The sequence below is a fragment of the Mytilus galloprovincialis genome, chromosome 1, assembly GCF_965363235.1.
Source record: "Mytilus galloprovincialis chromosome 1, xbMytGall1.hap1.1, whole genome shotgun sequence".
NCBI lineage: Eukaryota > Metazoa > Mollusca > Bivalvia > Mytilida > Mytilidae > Mytilus > Mytilus galloprovincialis.
The window spans coordinates 20,688,260-20,710,214 of record NC_134838.1 but is presented as its reverse complement, the minus strand read 5'-3'; the positions used below and the strand labels follow the sequence as shown (position 1 = coordinate 20,710,214).

General features: G+C 31.9%; 1 protein-coding gene across 2 annotated transcripts in view; it reads left to right on the top strand.

Annotated features, from left to right (window-relative positions):
- Positions 1-21,002, top strand: part of LOC143068673 (centrosomal protein of 41 kDa B-like) — a 35,244-nt gene extending 14,242 nt beyond the window's left edge. For both annotated transcript variants that reach the window (XM_076242912.1, XM_076242920.1), the window contains 9 exons: positions 8,122-8,183; positions 12,394-12,442; positions 13,353-13,509; positions 13,871-14,013; positions 15,918-15,985; positions 16,592-16,706; positions 17,097-17,282; positions 19,787-19,940; positions 20,812-21,002. In XM_076242912.1, the coding sequence (XP_076099027.1) occupies positions 8,122-8,183; positions 12,394-12,442; positions 13,353-13,509; positions 13,871-14,013; positions 15,918-15,985; positions 16,592-16,706; positions 17,097-17,282; positions 19,787-19,908 (902 nt within the window). In that variant the 3' untranslated portion in view covers positions 19,909-19,940; positions 20,812-21,002. The remainder of the gene's footprint in view (positions 1-8,121; positions 8,184-12,393; positions 12,443-13,352; positions 13,510-13,870; positions 14,014-15,917; positions 15,986-16,591; positions 16,707-17,096; positions 17,283-19,786; positions 19,941-20,811) is intronic.
- Positions 21,003-21,955: the final 953 nt, after the last annotated feature.

Here is a 21,955-nt window from a genome sequence, read left to right as displayed (position 1 = left end):
ATTTATGAATGCAATACTTTTCTAATATAACTGCTATAGTTTTCTAATATAGAATGAATACGATGACACGTGACAATGTAGAATTTAAATGCAGTTTTAAATAGTCTACCGACCTATTAGATTCTAATATAGGTCCAGTGGTGGATCAAGGGGGGGGGGGGGGAGGAGTCCGGGGGTTGGAAACCCCCTTTTTTGGTCGATCATTGCATTTGAATGGGGACATATTGTTGGACCCCCTTTATCCTGGGTTTGGAACCCCCTTTTGAAAACGGCTGGATCCACCGTTGAGGTCACACTGCTATAGCCTATCCACATGGGTAATATCGAAATAGACAAAAAATATCATTACTTAAAAGAAAAAAAAACATTCATTCAAACAATCCAATCCAATACAGCTCCAAATAACAATGAATATTCAAATGGTAAAATAAATATTCCAAACAAATCAAAATGTACAAATGCTGATGTCCCGAACTGAGTAGCCTCAGACTATAAATTGAACAACTTCAGATACAAAGAAAATCAAAAATCTTGTCAAACAGAAAATGTGTTTATCATTAACATAGAAAAAAATATTGACAAGGAAAACAGTTCTTTTTAGATATCAAAGATTTTTCCCGTTGGTAAATCGATATCTCTATGAACATAATCAGCTCGCCGCATGGACGCTCTTTTCCATCGCGATGACCGTGAGGGCATTCCGATGTATTGTTGCCACAGAGATGTGACTTTAGTTTTTGACTAGTAATCGATTGTATAAATACGCGAACATTTCTTAGTGCAAAATAACAATCCTTATCTATTCTATATTTATAAATTTAGATTTTTCAGTGCTGTTTATTTGGTAATTTTATTGACGTAATCGTTCTTGTACCATTATAACTGTCGTTCCTGTTAAAGCTTTAGAAGTGTGCTAGTTCATATTGCACTTTACAAAAGATTCAGCACCCAAATGTAGTTTTTGGAGGACTGGAAAGCAGTTATTTATAAGGGGAAATTTTAAAGATTTATAGATATAAGAAGATGGTGCATGACTTAGAATGAGACAACTTTCCATCAAAGTAGAAATTTGTTTCAAGTAAACCATTATGATCAAAGTAGGGCCTTAAACACAGAGCCTTGGCTCACAGCGAACACCACGCTATATAAGAACAAAAAAAATACTAGTGTTAAACCAATCAAACAGGAAAACCAACGGTCTAATTTGTATAAAAAAGGATATTCAAAAGTACAGATCAGATTTTGTCGATTATCAATCTGAACGAGGACAGTATGATTCATCTTTGTCACAAGTAAGTTTCATTGTTATCAATAAAGAAAGTCTTCCATGCGTGTGTTGCGAGCATATCAGATATAAATTATTTTGGTGCGTTCATTATAAAATTTGCTAAATGTTATATATGTGCACAATAATTTTGATACTTAGCTATTTGATTACGACATTGTTTATTAAACCCAAACGGTACTGGCATTTTTAAAATTTTAAAATGGTGGATTGAACCTGGTTTTATAGTGCTAAACCTCCCACGTGTATGCCAGTCTCATCAAATTCTGTCATATTTACAACGATGCGTTAACAAAACAGACATAATAGGTAAAATTGTCAAAATATAGGTACAACAGTCAAATATCAATACTAATAAGTACTAATATTGATATAACAAAAACACCGCTATGATATTTTAAAAGTATCGCATTGATATTAGAAATAATAGCATTTGTATATTTATGTATATAAGAAAAACACAGCACTTCAAATTTTTCACGGACATAAACGTTTGCTTCTAACTAACTTCTGAATGTATATTTAGACTCAATTGTTGTTTATATTTGAACAATAAGTTTTAAAGTTAGTTTTTTCTTAATTTTTCGTTGCCGAAAACAACATTTTCCGGATGGAATGTCTGCATATTTACAATTGATATTAGACAATATTGCTATGTGATATAAGAAAAATTTTTATCGATACGCTTCTTCCATAGACTGTTTCTCAGCTTTCTCTTTTCAATTTCATCTAGATCTTAAAACGTTTCAGAAAATAGTGTCCACAGACCTGTTGAAATTCTTGTTGCTTTATTTAAGTTCTCAAGTTTACTCTAAATAAAAAAATTTCTTTAGGTTTTCTTAGAATACTTTGAAGTGGTGGGCCTGTATTCCTTTTGTTGATTTAATCTTTTGTGATTGCAGGACTTTTATTCTTTATTCAGATAAAAATTCAAATTATTTCAAATGTCACTATTTTTTTTTTTTAATGTTTTTTATACAAGGTTTCCTGAAGGAAAAAAATGACCATTTTGTAATTGTTTTTGCAGTAAATGGCCTTGAAAACTTTTTATAACAAAAAGACATGTACAATGCAATCTAAATATATCTGCATTTGCGTTTTCAGACCCAAATTATTATTTACCATTTAGATGCTTTGCAATTATATAGGATTATTTAAAAGAATTAACTCAAAGTGAAATAAAGGTTCTGTTCAAAATCAGTGATTCATATGAGAAACTCCATTGTTGTTAATATATCACCATATATTGTACATGTATATAAAAAAAAAAGAGATATAAAATTGGGTCATAATTCATTGGAACTGACATAACTTGTATCTTAGATATCTATGAGTGGTTATGAGAGCAACAGACACAGTTACCTATTGTCTACATCTAGTAAGTTGTTTAACACCACCCTTCATTTTGTATGGTTTCATTTTTTGGCCTTTTTTTTTTGTGCTACATTTAGATAAAATATATGATATGATTTAAAAGACTTTATTTTTAACTCGTATTATCCTAAACCACTTATAAAATTTAATTTTTGAGTATTCCAATTTCTATTGTTGTACAAATACCTATTTGGATTGTAATGAAATCATCTGTTTATACCTTTTGAAAATATTGAACTTAACGTGATGGAAATCTTACTTATATGAAAGTAAGTACAAAGCAAACAATCCTTCAGATTTTCAACTTGTTCATAAATAGTAATTTAAACTTTTTTAGTTTTGTAATTTAAACACCCTAGCAATGAAGATTTGTTAATAAAATCAAGTTTGAAGACAGTGTTCTGATATTTTATACCAATAGGAACACATATTTTATGATTCATAAATTTACATTATTGTGATCGCTATAAATTGATTGTCCTTTAATTTACTGATACGGTTCTTGGATTTCCTTCAGTAAATGTAAAATAGGGATGCAAAGGCCAGCATTCAATGGAGACTTTCACTGCAGCAACCGTTGTTGCAACACAGTAAACATTTTTATAAAACTGTTATACCACTGTGTGTCCATCCATCCTTCAATTTGTCCCTCCCTGATTTTCATTTTTCTCAAAAACTCATAATCATAGCTTTCCGAAATATGGTTTCAAACTTCATATGAGCATGCTATTCTGTCTGATGTGTATTCTTATTCATCACTCATCAACTTCTTGTAGATACTGAATTCCTATATTCTTTACTTGACCCTGTATGACCTTTTTTGGTCATATTTATTTTACTAAGGGATAATATACCAGAGCATCCTGAAATTTGGTATTCATAGTTATTATGCCCCATTTATGGGCATAATGTTTTCTGGTCTGTGTGTTTGTCCATGCGTTCGATCGTCCGTCACGCTTCAGGTTAAAGTTTTTGGTCGAAGTAGTTTTTGATGAAGTTGAAGTCCAATCAACTTGAAACTTAGTACACATGTTCCTTATGACATGATCTTTCTAATTTTAATGCCAAATTAAAGATTTTCCCCTATTTTTACGGTCCATTAAACATAGAAAATGATAGTGCAGATGGGGCATCCATGTACTAGGGAGACATTCTTGTTTTTAGCATGCTGTTCCATTAGCCTTATTTTGACATCCATTGAAAATTGAATTTGAACTTTTGAAGATGAACAAATTGTGAAAATTGGTATTGATCCTAGGTCAGTTTAATTACCTATAACCACTTCAGTCTATAATCACTAGGACACATGTTTACTTTAATGCCCCTGCATTCTTTATACTATAGACATACTAGAAGAAGCTGTGTTTATTGGAACTTTCTTCAAAATGGTCATGGTTTAAATATTGACATCTGAAAGTAAATTGTTATTGAAATGGTATTTAAAGGTACTGTGGATTGTTTGGCCGGAATACATTGGGACAAGTTCAATATTTACTGTATTTTATCTACACGGTTACAAAAAAAATATAGATATACAAAAGAGGGGTTATAAAATAGTTGTAAGTTGAGTAAGTACATATTACACCATGGCTTGAAGAAAAACTGACTAGAGGTCTAAAAAACTGTACTCATACAAAGAGAAAGAAAAATAAACCAAATCAAAAGCTAAGGGAACTTGAAGGCCTCAAGATGACCTATAGTTCTTAAATTCTGTGTCATTTGGTCTCTTGTGGAGAGTTTTCTCATTGGCAATCGTACCATATCTTCTTTTTCATATTTGTTGCTCTGGAAAGGTCAGCAGTTTCTGATCTGTTTAGTGGCACCTTTTGTATTGCTGAATATACTATGATTTAGTTAGGCTTTTGGGTTTGACAACTGTTTTTTAATGTTATAATGAATTGTTAATCAGACCTTGGCCAGATGTTAGCTATTATACATTGGATTTAAAATTAAAATGAAATTTAAAGAATTTTAATTATAAAATGCAATTCATCATACTTTTTTATGGGGAAATTAATATTCAACTATTTGATAGATCTCATGGGTGTCCCATGAGAAATGTATATTGAAATTATTTATATCTATGTAGAAAGTTTGAATAAGACTATTTTTGGTCCAGAATATTAAATCCGATGTTTCAAGTTGATGAATAGACATGCAAAAAAAAAGAAAATTAAAATGTCAATTGTTCTTGAACAATTGAAAGGTCTTTCCTTTTCGTAATGTAAAATACATGTTCCAATAGTCGTAGAATGCATTGAAAAGCTCTCAAACACACATAAAACCGTTAAAATATGACAAAAACAACAAATTCGCTTTTTAGGACATGACCTTGACTTTTGACCTTGTGACCTTTGTAAAGGTCATTGCTCCACAATGTCATCATAAAAGACCCCATGGGTCTAGGACCTTTGGTTCAAGAGTTAAAACTAATTTTGTCTTTTCAGAAACCGTTAACGGGGGTTATGCCCCTAAAGGGTATATCAAAGCTCTTCGGTCAAACTGTAAAAAAGTTGCGCCTTAGTCAACTCAACATTTTTCACTATTTACTATTTCTGTAAGTATAATCGTTTTTGAGATATCCAATAAAAAGTTGAAAGGTCAAAGGTCAAGGTCAACCTTAAAAAGCTTGAAAACACACTAAAAATCCTATATATAAGGTTAAAAGCACTAAATTCTCTATCTGGGACATGACCTTGACCTTTGACCTTTTGACCTTTGTCAAGGTCATTAGTCCCCAATGTGATTGCTGAAGACCCCATGGGTCTAGGACCTTTGGTTATATAGTAAAAGCTGATTTTGTCTTTTCAGAAACCTAAAACAGGGGTTTTGCCCCTTACAAAAAGGTCAAATCTCTTTGGTCAAAATGTAACAAAGTTGCGCCGTAATGACCCAAACATTTTCCACTATTTAAAACTTCTGTAAGTTTAATGGTTGCTGAGATTATCCGGTAACAAGGTGTTAGGTCAAAGGTCAAGGTCAACATACACATTTGACCTTGAGGTATTTTTCAAAGTCACATGAATTGATGATGAATGGTGAAGATCCTAGGTGTCTACGACTTACGGTTTCTGAGTTTGGGTGGCCAACCGACACCGGTTAATTTTAATAGGGGCATAACCCTACCAATGAGTTGTTGAATCCTTTCGATCCAAATGTGACGAAGAACCGGGGTCTGGTCCTGAACAAATTTCACCCTTTGTTTTTTTTCTACCTATTACGGTTACGGTGTTGGAACGGTAACAAGGTTTTTGGGTTTCGGAGGGATTACTCCGAACCGACAAAATATTTCGACTCACAGAGTGAGTTCCAGATAGGTATTCATGACACCGATACAAAGTGTGAACCTGAAAGCGACACGTCTTACGGTTAAGGCTGCTAACTTCGTCAAAGTTTGGCGGACAGAAGAAATACAGTAAGGTCTTTCCCTTTAGAAAAAGGAAAGACCTTAATGAAATAGAACTGTTTTTATCACTTTTCTAATAAAATGTTGACATGTACCGGTATACCCTTAATTGACCAAAAATAGAGATTTTTGGAATAGCCGACAAAATGTTCAAGATTTCAACTAAATTTAGGCATTAATTATTGGAAAAACTGGAGGTTTTGACAAAATAAATGTTCAAGTCAGATATGTGATTAGTGATAGCATTTTGTTAAAACATCTTTTTAACACAATATTATAATGTTACATGACTTATGTAAAATAAGTTTCTGGTCATGAAAATCAATATTTCAAAATGAGGCAAAATGAGTCCCAACAAAGACAGGGTCAACTGAGGTGCTCTTGAAAGGTGAGCAGTTCCTGCTCCATCAGTGTCACCTGTTGTATGGCGTTGGGTCAGAAAAGTAAAAACTCAAAGATTAGTTTTGTGATACATAATTCTAATCTCTAATTTTGATAATTAGGGCCCTGCCAAAGGCAGGTCGCCCTATAGTGATCAGTCTGTCTGTCCGTCCGTCTGTCCGTCTGTCCATCTGTCCGTCCGTAACACTTTGTGTCCGCTCCATATCTAGAGAACCATTATGATTTCATACTTTATACTTTACATGTTTATTAACCACCACCAGAGGGTGTGTCATGATGTATGTACAACTTCCTAGGTCAAAGGTCAAGGTAAAAAAACTTTGGTTTCAGTTGACAACCCCATGTCCTGTGGTGAAGAGCGTGTCCGCTTTATATCTTGAGAACCGTTATGATTTCAAAGTTTATACTTGACATGTATATGAACCAACACCAGATGGTGTGTCATACTTTATGAACGACTGCCTAGGGCAAAGTTCAAGGTCAAAAACTTTGGTTTCAGTTGACAACCCTGTGTCCTGTGGTGAAGATCGTGTCCGCTCTATATCTTGAGAACCGTTATGATTTCAAAGTTTATACTTGACATGTTTATAAACCAACACCAAAGGGTGTGTCATAATTTATTTACAACTTCCTAGGTCAAAGGTCAAGGTCAAAAACTTTGATTTCAGTTGACAAACCCATGTCCTATGGTAAAGATACAATTTTTTAATGCACATTATTCACAGCGGGGCCCACAGAGATGGCTCCCATCTCAATGATATCTAGTTTCTCTGACACTTGTAATGACTAGTTTTTTTTAGAAAAGTGAAAATTATTTATCTTTATATTACCTATGCATTCTAAAATTGATTATATAGAATCATCCAGAAAATTATTCATTAAAACTATTTAAAATATAATTCAAACCTTTAAATTATTTATTGAATATAGTTTTTAAGTGAACATGATAAGGATCAAAGCAGGATATTAAAGGAAGCTTTCAGAACTACCACAGATAATTTATTTAAAATAGAAAGATGCAAAAATATAGATGATTAGGGCGTTATAGCTTTTATATACTTGAGTGGGTACAATTAAGTTTGGTTCTCTGCTATTTTGAACATACTATATCATTATAAACAGAATATTAGTTACTGTACAGACCATTCAAATAAAGAGTCTAGTAACAGAGCAAGGACTGAAATTCTGTTTTAATCAGTTTTTTTTAATAGTAAAGAAGTTGGAATTCTCCTAAGAAGACCGAAACTGAACTTTTATGTCAGAACTCTACGTACTATTACTAAAATTTGTCAAAATATCAAATAGTTGCCGTTCTTTGTGTTCCTCTATGTCTAGTACAAACCAGCTGGTGTTCTACTACTTTTATCTAGTAAAATTGGTTTGACTGGTGAAGGTTGTCAAGTACCATATCCCATTGATAAACACTTTTTCATTATTCTCTTGTTGACATGAAGGTCCCATGAGTGCTAGACTCTGTCCTTTATATAATTGTAAATTAATTCTTCCTATCAATAGTCTTTCTTATTACACATTCTGATCAGTGTTGAGCTTGAATTCTATATGTATTTATAGATTTTTAAGTTTATTTAGAATCACTTTCATTAAATCTGCCTTAGAAATGTTTTTAAGTACTTACATTGATTCTTTTTTGCAGATTACAGATTCAAAAAAGATGAAATATTCAAACGGATGAAAGCAGCTACTTTTGTTCAGTTGGTAAGTTGCATGGATGTTTTCAATGTTTTAAGTAAAGTAACTATGTATGAATATATATTTTAAACTATTATTCATATTCAAACACTTTTATAGTACGATTTTTAAGAAATGTTAATCCATAGTCATAATTTCACTCCTCTGACATCAGTAACTACAATAGGTGTTGACAATGATGTTCAATTAAAGCAAATTGTGAATGTGTAGAAAAACTTAATATAGTTCCTTCCATTTTCTTCATTATTTACATTTATAAACCCATTGTTAATGTATTAAAAAAAAAAACTAATCAAAGAATTCTAATATCGAAAAAGTAGTCGTCACATAACCAAACGACACTGATATTTAACTCATGCGCTATGCACATTCATGAATATTTTTCTATGTTTGAAAGCTTTGAATATAGGTATTCTATTATTCCCTTATGGTTCTACATCTTGCAAGTAAGAAAATTTATCAAATAAAAGATTAACCAGGCTATACTAAGAGCAGAAATCATGTTGAAAAAAGTATCCCTTTAGGTACTTGAGTGAAATACCCTCTAGATTTACATTTTGGTAAATTTTGCTTTATTTCTTACTTACATAGCCATGCTAAATGTACATTTATTAAGAAACTTGAAAAATTGTGAACCAACACCTGAAGTGGTTATAGTGCGGTTGGGTAATAGCGGGTGGATACCACGCGGTATTCAAAGTTGTCTTTCACTATAAAAGCCAATAAATGTAATTAAAGACAACAACACCCATCAATTACCGCATGGTGATTAATTTATTGTGGTCGACATGTTTCGCCAACAAGCGTGGCGTCTTCAGGACAATATTATACATGAAATCAAACAGTGAAGTACAAATTTTGCGGTTGTACGGTTTGCCTTAACAATAGAGGTTGTTATGACGACATTATAGATATAAATAGAAAGTGAAAGTGAAAGTAAAATAAGAATCTAGTATAGTTCAAAGAGAAAGTTAGTCAATAAAGTTATTAACGATGTGGTTATCTCCTATTCTTGCACGTCTGTGTAGTGGTCCTCATAGAAGTTTCTGGTGGTAATAATGTAGAAATGATGGAAGTAGCTCATAAAATGTCAGTTCATTTCCAAATTGGACAACACCCCATTGGCCATCCCATACCAATTCAACTGGCTTCGCTCCGAGGGAGGTACTGCTTCCATTGAGTTAGTAAAAGGTGAAGTGTGTGATCGCCGCAATTTTGGGAATTGTAAATCTTGGTAGATGTGTTCATAAAAATTAACTTTGCTAATAAAATGTCCGTGGATGAAGCTTTTCTTTATAAATATGGTTTGTGGTTTATGTGGTTCATCTTGGTTCTGGTTCCTTCCTTTTTTCCTAAGTAAAATGCCTGGTATTCCGAATTTCTTTGACTTTGTGTACTTATGTATGGTATGTAAATCTTCAGTGATGGACTTCTTCTTCTTTGTATGTTTCTGTGGTTGATTCGGATGCAGGGCCAAAAATAAAATATTGTTTGTTTCCCCTCACACGACCGACCCGGTAAAATCACCGCTACCCGAAAAATTTTATTGGCCATTCTTGTCCACTATTTTGTTTTTTGCTATGTTGGTTATTGGTGATATCTTTCCGATGCTGAAGTCAACGATCGTTCGGTTTTGGGGATACCTTTCAGATGCTGTAGTCAACGAGCGTTTTAAATCAAGGTATTTTTGCATTTAAGCGTCTACATGATTCGAAATCAAGGAAAACAAACAAAATGCTTTCCCACACGATTTGTTTGTTTGCAAGGGTGATCTTTTTTTGAAAAAAAAAAAAAAATGAAGCATCTTTCAATCCGCTTAGTGCATCTTGATTTGCTTTGTGTCTAACCTCTGTTCCTGTTTAAAGGATAAAATCTTAAGGACTTTGAGTAAAAATGGTCTTACTCGTGCTTTAAAATCTATTTTTTTTTATACTTTGTCTTTGAACAGGTTGGGCACAAGTCAGGAAATGTGGGATACATGTATTCCCTGCTTTCAGGGAACGTCCCTGTTTTCTGGTGTAAAAAAAAACAAAACAGTTTAAATGGGATTTCCTTTTTCAATTTATGGCATGAAAATTACAAAAGGACACGTTTTAACGTTATACCTGCATCAGTAGAATTCGTAAATACTTATTACAATTATTTTAGGAAATACAAAACATGAATATAAAGGGAAGCCTTGTTTCTTCTAGAACTCGAAAAAAACATACAAATCTTTGTTTGGGAATCAATTGACCAAGCTGCATGATCCAGGTGTAACTGAACATAACTGAATTATGTTCACTTCTATTGAAAATTTTTATTCATTGAATTTTAATTCCCAAGTGATTAACATACATGTATCTTTTTGTCATCTCATAATTGATGATCAAGGTATGAATTGGTGAACAAAGGAATTGTTTTGTTGTGAGTTATGCATCAAATTAGACTTGAAATAAGCTTGATTTTTTAACTAAAAAAACACTTGCTATCAATAGGCATTAGTATCACAAGTAGAATGTGCGCTTTTGTAGATTTCATTAAATTAAATGAAGGAAAAAAAAGAAGGTCCCTGTATACTGTTTTTTTTAACACCAGAAAACTGTGGTGTACACACAGGCACTTGTCTAGAAAAAAATTCCTATATTAAGGTATATAGGAATTTTTTTTCTGAGACAAGTGCCTGTGGGTGTACACTGAATTAGAATACAGGGAATACCCCACTTTTCTTGACTTGAGCCTTACCTGTTGAATTTTGTACAAATTCAATATAGAAACCCATATCAAGGAATAAAATAAAATAATTTGCCTACCTACCTACCCATACCCTAACAACCTCAGTCGGGAGAGGGGAAACAAAGATATTTTTAATGTTGGCCCAGGGGTTCACAGTAAAAAAGTAAACTTCAACTTGAAAAATTGTGAACCAACACCTGAAGTGGTTATCGTGCGGTTGGGTAATAACAGGTGGATACCACGCGGTATTCACAGTTGTCTTTCACTATAAAAGCAAATAAACGTAATTATTATACCCCCGCTTTAAAAAAGGGGGGGTATACTGTTTTACCTCTGTCTGTCAGTCCGTCCGTCAGTCCGTCCATCAGTCCGTCCGTCCATCAGTCCGTCAGTCAGTCCGTCCCATGAAACTTTCGTCACATTTTTCTCAGGAACTACACATCCACCCTTTCTGTAATTTGGTATCAACATTTATATATGTCAGCCATACCGTGTGATGCGTTTTCAGATTCATCACTTGACAACTTCCTGTTTACCGAACACTTGTCTGATTTTACACATGATAGCCAAGTTGAAAATTTTCGTCACATTTTTCTCAGGAACTACAATACAAGGATTTCTGAAATTTGGTTTCAGGATTTATATAAGTCAGCTATACCGTGTGATGCGTTTTCAGATTCATCACTCGACAACTTCCTGTTTACCGAACACTTGCATATTTTTACACTATTAATATTATCCACTTGCGGCGGGGGTATCATCAGTGAGCAGTAGCTCGCAGTTTCACTTGTTAAAGACAACAACACCCATCAATTACCGCATGGTGATTAATTTATTGTGGTCGACATGTTTCGCCAACAAGCGTGGCGTCTTCAGGACAATATTATACATGAAATCAAACAGTGAAGTACAAATTTGCGGTTGTGCGGTAAGTTAATTTTTATGAACACATCTACCAAGATTTACAATTCCCAAAATTGCGGCGATCACACACTTCACCTTTTACTAACTCAATGGAAGCAGTACCTCCCTCGGAGCGAAGCCAGTTGAATTGGTACGGGATGGCCAATGGGGTGTTGTCCAATTTGGAAATGAACTGACATTTTATGAGCTACTTCCATCATTTCTACATTATTACCACTAGAAACTTCTATGAGGACCACTACACAGACGTGCAAGAATAGGAGATAACCACATCGTTAATAACTTTATTGACTAACTTTCTCTTTGAACTATACTAGATTCTTATTTTACTTTCACTTTCACTTTCTATTTATATCTATAACGTCGTCATAACAACCTCTATTGTTAAGGCAAACCGCACAACCGCAAAATTTGTACTTCACTGTTTGATTTCATGTATAATATTGTCCTGAAGACGCCACGCTTGTTGGCGAAACATGTCGACCACAATAAATTAATCACCATGCGGTAATTGATGGGTGTTGTTGTCTTTAATTACGTTTATTTATTAAGAAATTTAAATTTCCTTTATTTTCAGGTTGCTAAGGTATGGGAATATCAAAGAGACACGTGTAATAGTTCTATGAGTAAGTACTCGCACATATGGTATAGTTCTATAAGTAAATACTCACATGAGTTATCTGTTTGGTAAGGGACGACATAAAAATATCAATGAAGGATAAATAACTTAATTCAAATAGTTTGGGTGGGGGTGTCAAAATTGCTGCAAGTTTTGTTTTAATTGACATCAATTTTTTATATACCCTTATTGGTCAATCAATTTTTCCCAAATTAAGTTAACAAGGGAGAGGGGAAAGGGGGCGTTTAGGGGTGTTGGTGAAAAAAACTATATCAATTAAGTTTTTTTTTATCCTACATTGAACATTTGATGTCATCCCTAAGAATATATGGGAAATCAACAAAACTTGCCTTTGCAATAACAATATATATAAGCTTTAATAAAACCTCTACCACTTTGTTTTCTCAAAAGTTAAAATCTTTTAAAAGCAGAAAGCAGCTGATTGGGCAATATTTATAGATCTGTCTAAACAAAACAGACAGTTTAAGGTAAAGTTACAGAAGATGATTGAACCGTTAAAAATTTATCGTTGGTTGTATCAAAAAAGTTTGTCTATTTTTTGATATCATGGTAAAAGGGGTGACCTAGCAAAAACTACAAAACCAATGATACTGATCCAAATAAACATTTTCCCTTGGGACACCCATTAGTGGCCTTCAGCTGTTGTCTGCCCTATTGTCAGGTTGCTGTCTCTTTGACACATTCCCCATTTTCATTCTAAATTTTATTTTATGTATTTTGTCTATGATGATTGCATGCATCATATTTTTGAAATAGCTGATTAAAACTACAAACAAAAGAAGCTTTATTTTTAAACCAGTCTTTAGTTGAGACAAGTTGTGTAGCAAGATTCAATTCATTTGAAAATAATTGAATTAAATAAATCTTTTTGATTTCGTAATATTTTTGTTTTACAGACAATGGTAACTCGTTGTCAACACGACCTGACTCAGCTGATATGGAGATACAGAGAATACAAGGAGGACATAGACTCAGCCCGGCTCCATCATTAGCTCTCACTGAAGGAGATTATGGTGAACCAGATAAATCGGGAAAAAGATCAACATTGCAGGGGTTAGTTTTACATTCCATTAAAGGTTTTTTTATCAATTCAGATGATTGTTTAAATGTCAACATATCTCTACAAATAAAAGTTTCTCGACTTTAATCATCAAAAATCCAAAAAAAAGTAAAGAAAACTTAAGATAGAAAAAATTATCACAGCTAATTTTAAGGTGCACAAAATGTCAATCAAAAAATTTCATTTAAAAAAAAAGTTGATACACAAAGGAAAAACTTGCAATACATTTTATAAAACGTTAAAAATTTCTGCTGAAGGCAGACTGCAAAAATTTGTTCATAACATCTATGGAATTGTTAAAAGAAGTTTATCCGATTCATTTTCTTTAAACCAATGTTATTGATTTAATTGTAGAGTTGTGAGAGGTGTTGGGGAGATAGATATAGACAAACCCCAACCAGCTCCCCCTAAACCAGACTTACTAGATGATGGTTGTCCATATTTGCTGTTAGATATCCGAATCAAAGATGATTATGATCAGTTTCATATGATCTCAGGTAAGGGGAGATAATCTGACATGAATTATACTGATCTGTGATATTGTATCCAATTAAAAGATGATTATTATCAGTTTCATATGATCTCATGTAAAGGGAGATAATCTCACATGAATTGTTCTGATCATGTGAAATGGTAGTAATAGTATTATTATCCCACAAAGAGATTCTCTTGTCTTCTTATTTGTTGTTTACCATTTGTTATAATTCCCACTGTTTTCTAAAGCACATGGTATATAGAGTTGGGTGTCTGTGGGTTTATTCTTTAATCAATTTGTCCTGTTTTCCAATTTTTGTATCAGCAACTCCTTTTTGAGATTTATATAAGTTTCTTAGAATGCCATTTTAAAAAATTTGAACCTCCTATTTTATGTTTAGATCCAAATTATTGTTAGTTGTTTCTTTTTAATGCCATTTTCAACTCAATTTTTATACGACCGCAAAAAAAAATTGCGGTCGTATATAAGTATGACGTTGTCCTCATCTTCTGAAGACACATTGGTTTTTGCACTATAACTTAAGTTTAGGTAAATAGAAATCTATGAAATTTAAACACAAGATTAATAACCACAAAAGGAAGGTTGGGATTGATTTTAAGAGTTTTGATCCCAACAGTTTAGGAATAAGGGGCCAAAAAAGGGCCCAAATAAGTATTTTTCTTGGTTTTCGCACAATAACTTTAGTATAAGTAAATAGAAATCTATGAAATTTAAACACAAGGTTTACGAACACAAAAGGACGGCTGGGAATGATTTTGGGAGTTTTTGTCCCAACAGTTTAGGAATTAGGGGCCAAAAAGGGGCCCAAATAAGCATTTTTCTTGGTTTTCGCACAATAACTTTAGTATAGGTAAATAGAAATCTATGAAATTTAAACACAAGGTTTATTACCATAAAAGGAAGGTTGGGATTGATTTTGGTCCCAACAATTTAGGAATTAAGGGCCCAAAGGGTCCAAAATTAAACTTTGTTTGATTTCATCAAAAATTGAATAACTGGGGTTCTTTGATATGCCGAAACTAACTGTGTATGTAGATTCTGAATTTTTGGTCCCGTTTTCAAATTGGTCTACATTAAGGTCCAAAGGGTCCAAAATTAAACTTAGTTTGATTTTAGCAAAAATTGAATTCTTTGGGTTCTTTGATATGCTGAATCTAAACATGTACTTAGATTTTTGATTATGGGCCCAGTTTTCAAGTTGGTCCAAATCGGGGTCCAGAATTAAACTTTGTTTGATTTCAACAAATATTGAATTCTTGGGGTTCTTTGATATGCTGAATCTAAACATGTACTTAGATTTTTGATGATGGGCCCAGTTTTTTAAGTTGGTCCAAATCAGGGTCAAAATTAAACTTTGTTTGATTTCAACAAAAATTGAATCCTTGGGGTTCTTTGATATGCTGAATCTAACCATGTATTTAGATTGTATATTGGACCATAATAGGTAAATGTCCAATTTAAAATTTTAAGTTTTTTAGTTTTAAGTTCTTCTGTGTCAGAAATCTATGTTGTGTCAGCTATTTAATCACAATCCAAATTAAGAGCTTGATCAAGCTTGAATGTTGTGTCCATACTTGCCCCAACTGTTCAGGGTTTGAACTCTGCGGTCGTATAAAGCTGTGCCCTGCGGAGCATCTGGTTTGTTTTTATTCAAATTAATTTAAAGTGTTTCTATTAATCAAGAGCTAAATCATTGCATTATGGGAAGGGAGGGAGATATTTTTTAAAGATTTGCTAGCAATATTTTAGGTTTTTATATGTCTGATTATAATGTTGGTATGAGACTAGAAATTATTCAAGTCTGTGTCTTGGTATATGTAAATTACACTTTATATTCTTTATATTTAAGTCACCTTTGCTATACAATACATGTAATTACTAATGTATCATATGTTTTTTTTTCAGCAAAAAGTTATCCAACAGCCTACCTGTCAAGGGCCACAAATTTTGAAACAAAAGACATGCTGGCATATGTATCCTTTTATCTGAAACAAACTCATTTATTGTATTGGTAACCATGGTTATCATATTAGATCAATATTAAACATGGCAGAAGACATGTTGTTAGTATTCATGTTTCATGATTTCGCTGAAACAAAGTGAATAACTGTATAAGATGTATGCCATACTAAAATTGCCAGTCAAAAAACAAAGTTTGATTCAAACTATTGAACTTTATTAAATTTTTCTTTGACCATTGATAAGATACCAAGTGGGTGATTAAAAAAAAATCACCAGTAAAAATTTAACTATAAAAAGGCTATTTACATCATTGTTGTAAGATCAATGAAAAACACAACACAGAAAACAAGATTTACCAAATAAACATATAAACTTTGGTGCCTCGCCAAGACAGCTAGTTATTACTCATGAAAAGTAAAATTCTGATCATGAATTATTGTGATAAGATTATGCTATTACGAATGGAATACATCTGTTGTCATTAATGACACAATTTTTCCATAATGGTCAAGTCATTCTGGTATCAGTTAAACTTTTTAGATGACTTTAACTCATTTTTTGATAATTTATACTATGTAAATTGTCTTTATAAAGATTTATGCCTTAACCTCTAGCAGAAAAATGTTCCAGGAAAAATAATTTTAGTTTGTGATGAAGATGAAAGATTAGCACCTAATGCAGCTACAACTCTAGTCCAAAGGGGATATGATAACTTGTTTTTGTTATCAGGGGGTAAGCTAAAATTTTCTATTATAGTGGTAATACCTTCATTTTCTTTCAAAAAAGAATGTTTTCTATTATAGTGGTAATACCTTCATATTTCTTTAAGAAAAGAGTGTTTTCTATTATAGTGGTAATACCTTCATTTTCTTTCAAAAAAAGAGTGCAAATTTATTACCTTGTGTCTGCCATTGAAACACTCTTGTTTATAAAATCTGGTAGTAAAACAAAAAAATAAACTTTTTTAGGTGAAAAAACTTCATATGTTTCATGCTTGACCTTGTCCTTCCAATCTTAAGTAACATTCTTAAATGCTGCCCATACATACATTTATATTACTTTTAAAACTGTCTACAGTTAAAATTTGATCGTTTCATTCAACTATGTATTTGTTAATTTTAGGAATGAGAATAGCCTACAAAACATTTCCAGAAGGTCTTTTTACTGGTACACCAAATCAAAATGTTACAGAAGCAGCCAAGCCACCCAAACAAATTGTTCCAGCCTCACAGAAAGATTTTGACCAACATGATATAGATCGATTAAATATGTACCTAGATAATGCCTTACAAGATAGAAGCACAGGAAGTAAGTTTTTTATATCAGGGGAGATAATCACAGACATATTTTAGTATCCTGGCAAAACACCCTTCGCATCAGTACGGCCAGGCGTTATACAAAACATAATTAAATGATCACTTTTCAGACTGAATTGCTTGATTTTTCTTGAATTTGATTTTTTTTTATGAATGTTAAATAGATTTTCAATTTTTTATGCTGTCAAAAAATGATGCCATCCTATGATGTACCATTATAACATCCAATAAATAAAGTGTCATTGTATTCTGCCTGACTCTACTATTGTGCAAAACCAGGATTCCAAACTTATATCTTAGATACACTGATACAATGGATTATCATTTTATATCTTTGATATGATTGTCACTGCAATAGATAGAAACACGTTGAGATGTTTAATGGTACAATGTATTAACTCCATGGTATCTCATGTAAAATTTCAAAACTCTCTTTGATACTGTATAGCAATTTGTCTAAAATATAAATGGAATAGAGGAAGTTGAGCATAAAATGCTACATTTGGATTTTAATGAATGTTGCAAGAAATTTGTTAATTTTTCTTGAACCTGTGTTCTAAGTTATTTTAGATGTGCTTCCTCTGATGGTTATGTCAGTGTACCTGGTACTAAGAATATAAAATTTTGAAAACTGATTATTTTTTCTCTTTTGTAAGGACCTAATTCCTTTTCTTGATTTTATGTTCCAGTCTAATGTGTTACAATGAGTTGCTATTTGAAATTGATTAGCTGTAAATGATATGAAAAGTCTAATAGCTGTAACTAGAAAAAAAATTTTGAATCTTATTTCTTTTTCACAAGTCATTCAACATTGTTTTATTAATTCCATAATTTCAGTAATTGTAAGAGTGTGATTACCGTACTTGTATTTTTCTTTCAGGACATAATAGTAGGATGATGAATATAAGTAATTTCTTATTCATTGCTCTTTGATATGTATGAGCTGATTTTATTCTGACCTGTTTGTGTTTAACTATACAGATCATATTCATGGCTTAACTATTTGATTAGGTATTCTGCAGTGCAGGTTTGCAGTGATAGAGATCTAAGAATATGGCCCATAATTGTCCTTTTCAATTAGAGTGTTCAAATACTATAAAAAATAATAAAACAGCAACAGGGGTGTGCTTTGGTGGATTAGAAAAGTTAGCAATTCCTTTTAAACTAGTTGAATGTTTGACTTGTGATAATGCCCTTGTTATTAAAATATCTGGTGGGTAGTCTTTTTTGGTGGCAAGTTACTAGGAAAAGAGACTAAGATTTGACTGACAATTGGACATATTTGCAGTCATCTGTGACACTGATATTTCTTAATGTGTACCAACTTTTAGATGCATATGGTGCCCCTAAATCTGTTCCAGAGGTGACTCACAATTCCCAAGCACAGGGTACTTAAAAATAATTGCCATCTTCAGTTAACTTTCTTTAATTTGAATATAAATTCATGTTTTGAATAAATATAGAACAGAATTGCAGCATGTGTTCAATTAAAACTATACATATAATGTATAGAGTATATGTATAAAGGTTTTATCTGTATTTGAGAGAATTAGAAAAGGAGCATTATTTAGGTTGATTATTTTGCTGTTTTTAAATTGATTTTAAAAGAATTAATAATTTAATGCAGCAATTTTGTTTTAGGCAAGAACAGTAAGTTAAAAGTTTGGTGGATTATAATTGTTATTGTGATGGATTGTAGTTTAATCTTTAACATGATTAAAAATAGATTAGCTCTTAGTGTATTAATCAGGATTATGTAGGTTAATTATGTCAACAGATTCTTTAACCAAGTGCATGTTCTTTCATATTACCTTTGATCTTATTATTCAAAGTATTTGAAATAGAAAAAATTAATTTGATCTAAATATAGTTTGTTCTGCATATGCATGAAATATTTGTAACTGAGTGTCAAACAACAATGAATCTGAATATAGGTTATTATTAGGCTTGTGAGAGATTTTGCATGTAATATTAATACAACTTCATGACAGTTTTGATATATGCATGGTTAGGCCTTGTGGACTAATAATATGGTTCCTAGGTATGAGTTGTCTGAGGATTATAGTCAAACACTTTATAGAATCCTTTTGTCTGGCGCAAATACAAAATTCCAATCCTGGTATCTTTGATGCATTTATTTCCATATAAACTTTTTTAAAGACAATAAATTGTTTAGTCTCTCCTTGAATGTGTACATTCTTAAGGTTCAACTTCAATGGTTTATGCTGTATGGTTGTTAATATTTTTGTTGTTGTAATTAAAGGATAAATATGGTACACATGAGGACACTGATATTCAGATGTGTATACTTATATGATGTTCCTATAAAAAATATTACATCCTAATAGGAACATTGTACCACAGATTTTCTCTAAATAGTATAGTCTTTTAATATACAACTTCTGATTTTCATGTTGTAAAGATAATTGATTGTTACAATTAAGTCATGAGAAAAAGAAGAAATATTTGTTTACAGTGTTGTTTTTTTTTTGTCAGGTCGTTTGTCCAATGCCAGTACCATGGCCAGCACTAGTAGAATGGGAAAAGGTTCCAGTATGGGTACACCTAAAAGTTATATGTCAGGGTCAGTCTCCTCACACAGAGCACCATTTAAATGATATCACATTCATGTGTGTCTGAGAATGAATGGGTACGTATTGTCACATTGCCATTAATTTACCTTTTTATGCTGTTAGAAAAACTACTAGGGTTACTTTGCATATTATTTTAAAAAGGGTTTGATAATGAAAAAAAACAATGATTGCTGAGCAACTTTTTATAAAGAGATAGAGAAAGATTTAGCAAACAATAAAATTAAAAAAAAAAAAAAGTCATCATACTGTTTCCAGTAAAAAAAACATAGTTGCAATAGTAGAATTGGGATCTTAATTAGAATTTATAAGAAATGGTATAATGTTTCTATACTTTTGCTAAAATGGTAGGCTATTTTGCAGGTCATCAAGCTCTTTTTCAGGCTAAAGGTTGTGTAAAATTGTATATTTAGTAATGGTTTTTGCATAGAAAATAACACTTATCAGTGAAAAGAAAGAAAACTTAAAGATAGAACTTTGAAATTAAATTTGAAATGAAATCTCTTACAATTTGATTTTAGAAAAGGAGATAAATTTGGGTCACTGTACTTGTTTTCTTGCTACATAATGAAATATGTAAATTTACAATACATTCCTATTTAAAACCAAATTATGTCTTAGCCATGAGTTTGCTGGTCTGAAAGGGAAAACTATTTTAACTTGCTTATGAAATATCTAATGTGTCATTTATAAAGAAACAAAACCATTTTATTTGTGTTCAGATTTTTTTTTCCTCTGATATACTTTTTAAAAGTTTCCCCAGCCTAAGTTGCGTTCATTATTGAGTCTTGGATAGTTAATGGTTTAGTTCTGATAAATATTTATTATAATAATGTGTTTGGATTCAGAATATGGAAATATTTTTACACACAAAAAAACTTCTTAGAATTATTTTGCCATTTTCTGAGATGTTTTTATTTCTATTTGTAGGTTGAATGAAGAGAGAATTGGGATCCAAAGTGTTCACAGAAAAACTCTGCAGTATTTATTTTTCAGGTTGTAACTTGAACCATTTCATTTTCAAAATCTTGCATTATTGCAGGACTGCTCTCATATGTTATTGTGACTTCAACGAAGGATACTTTGACCAACACATTTTGACTTTAAAAAATATTCTTATATTTTGTGTGAATATTTTTTGGACAGAACTTTTGCAGACCAAATAAAAATCCCCAAAAGTTTACCTATTCTTCAGTGACTTGTAAATACTGCAGCTACCACAGATATAAATATATACATGTGTCAAGGTTGACATTCTAAATATTTATTCCGTCCAGAATAGTGCTTTATCTTAATTTGTATATCTTGTCAGCCATAAAATGGTCATTCTATGAATAATTTACTTTGTAAATAATACTTGTATACATGTACAGATCTAAACACACAAGAAATGATCTGGTTTTGATATGAATTAATTTTTTATCATTAATACTAAAATTTATACTAAATCTGTGTGTTATTACACACTATATGAAATTAAAGATTATTATTATTTTAATGATATATTTGTTTGAATTGAGTTTTCATTGAATTGATTATGAAAAAGTATTTGAAAATAATTTCTTTTCAGTAAAAAGAATTTTTTGATATTAACTCAGATAAGTGTAAACCACTTTGCAATTTCAGAGTTGATATTAACATGGGTGAGGGGAATATTTTTGAACTTTCCTAATTTATAATTACATTAAATAAAAGCATACTATTTATTATTTTTATACATACAATAAAGCATGTAACACATTTGATACATTATCTGTTAGTTCATTATAATTAAGCCATGACCAAACCATATTTATCTAATGTAATCCAGATTGTCAGGCCATGGATATATTATATTTGTCCTTGTGTGATTTTGGCTGTCCTCAATAAGCCATTATCATATCACATTTGTTTTGGTGTGGTCTTTGTCTTCATTTTTATACGACCGCAAAAATTGAAAATTTTTTGGTCGTATATTGGTATCACGTTGACGTCGTCCGAATACTTTTGGTTTTCGCACTATAACTTTAGTTTAAGTAAATAGAAATATATGAGATTTAAACACAAAGTTTATGACCATAAAAGGAAGGTTGGG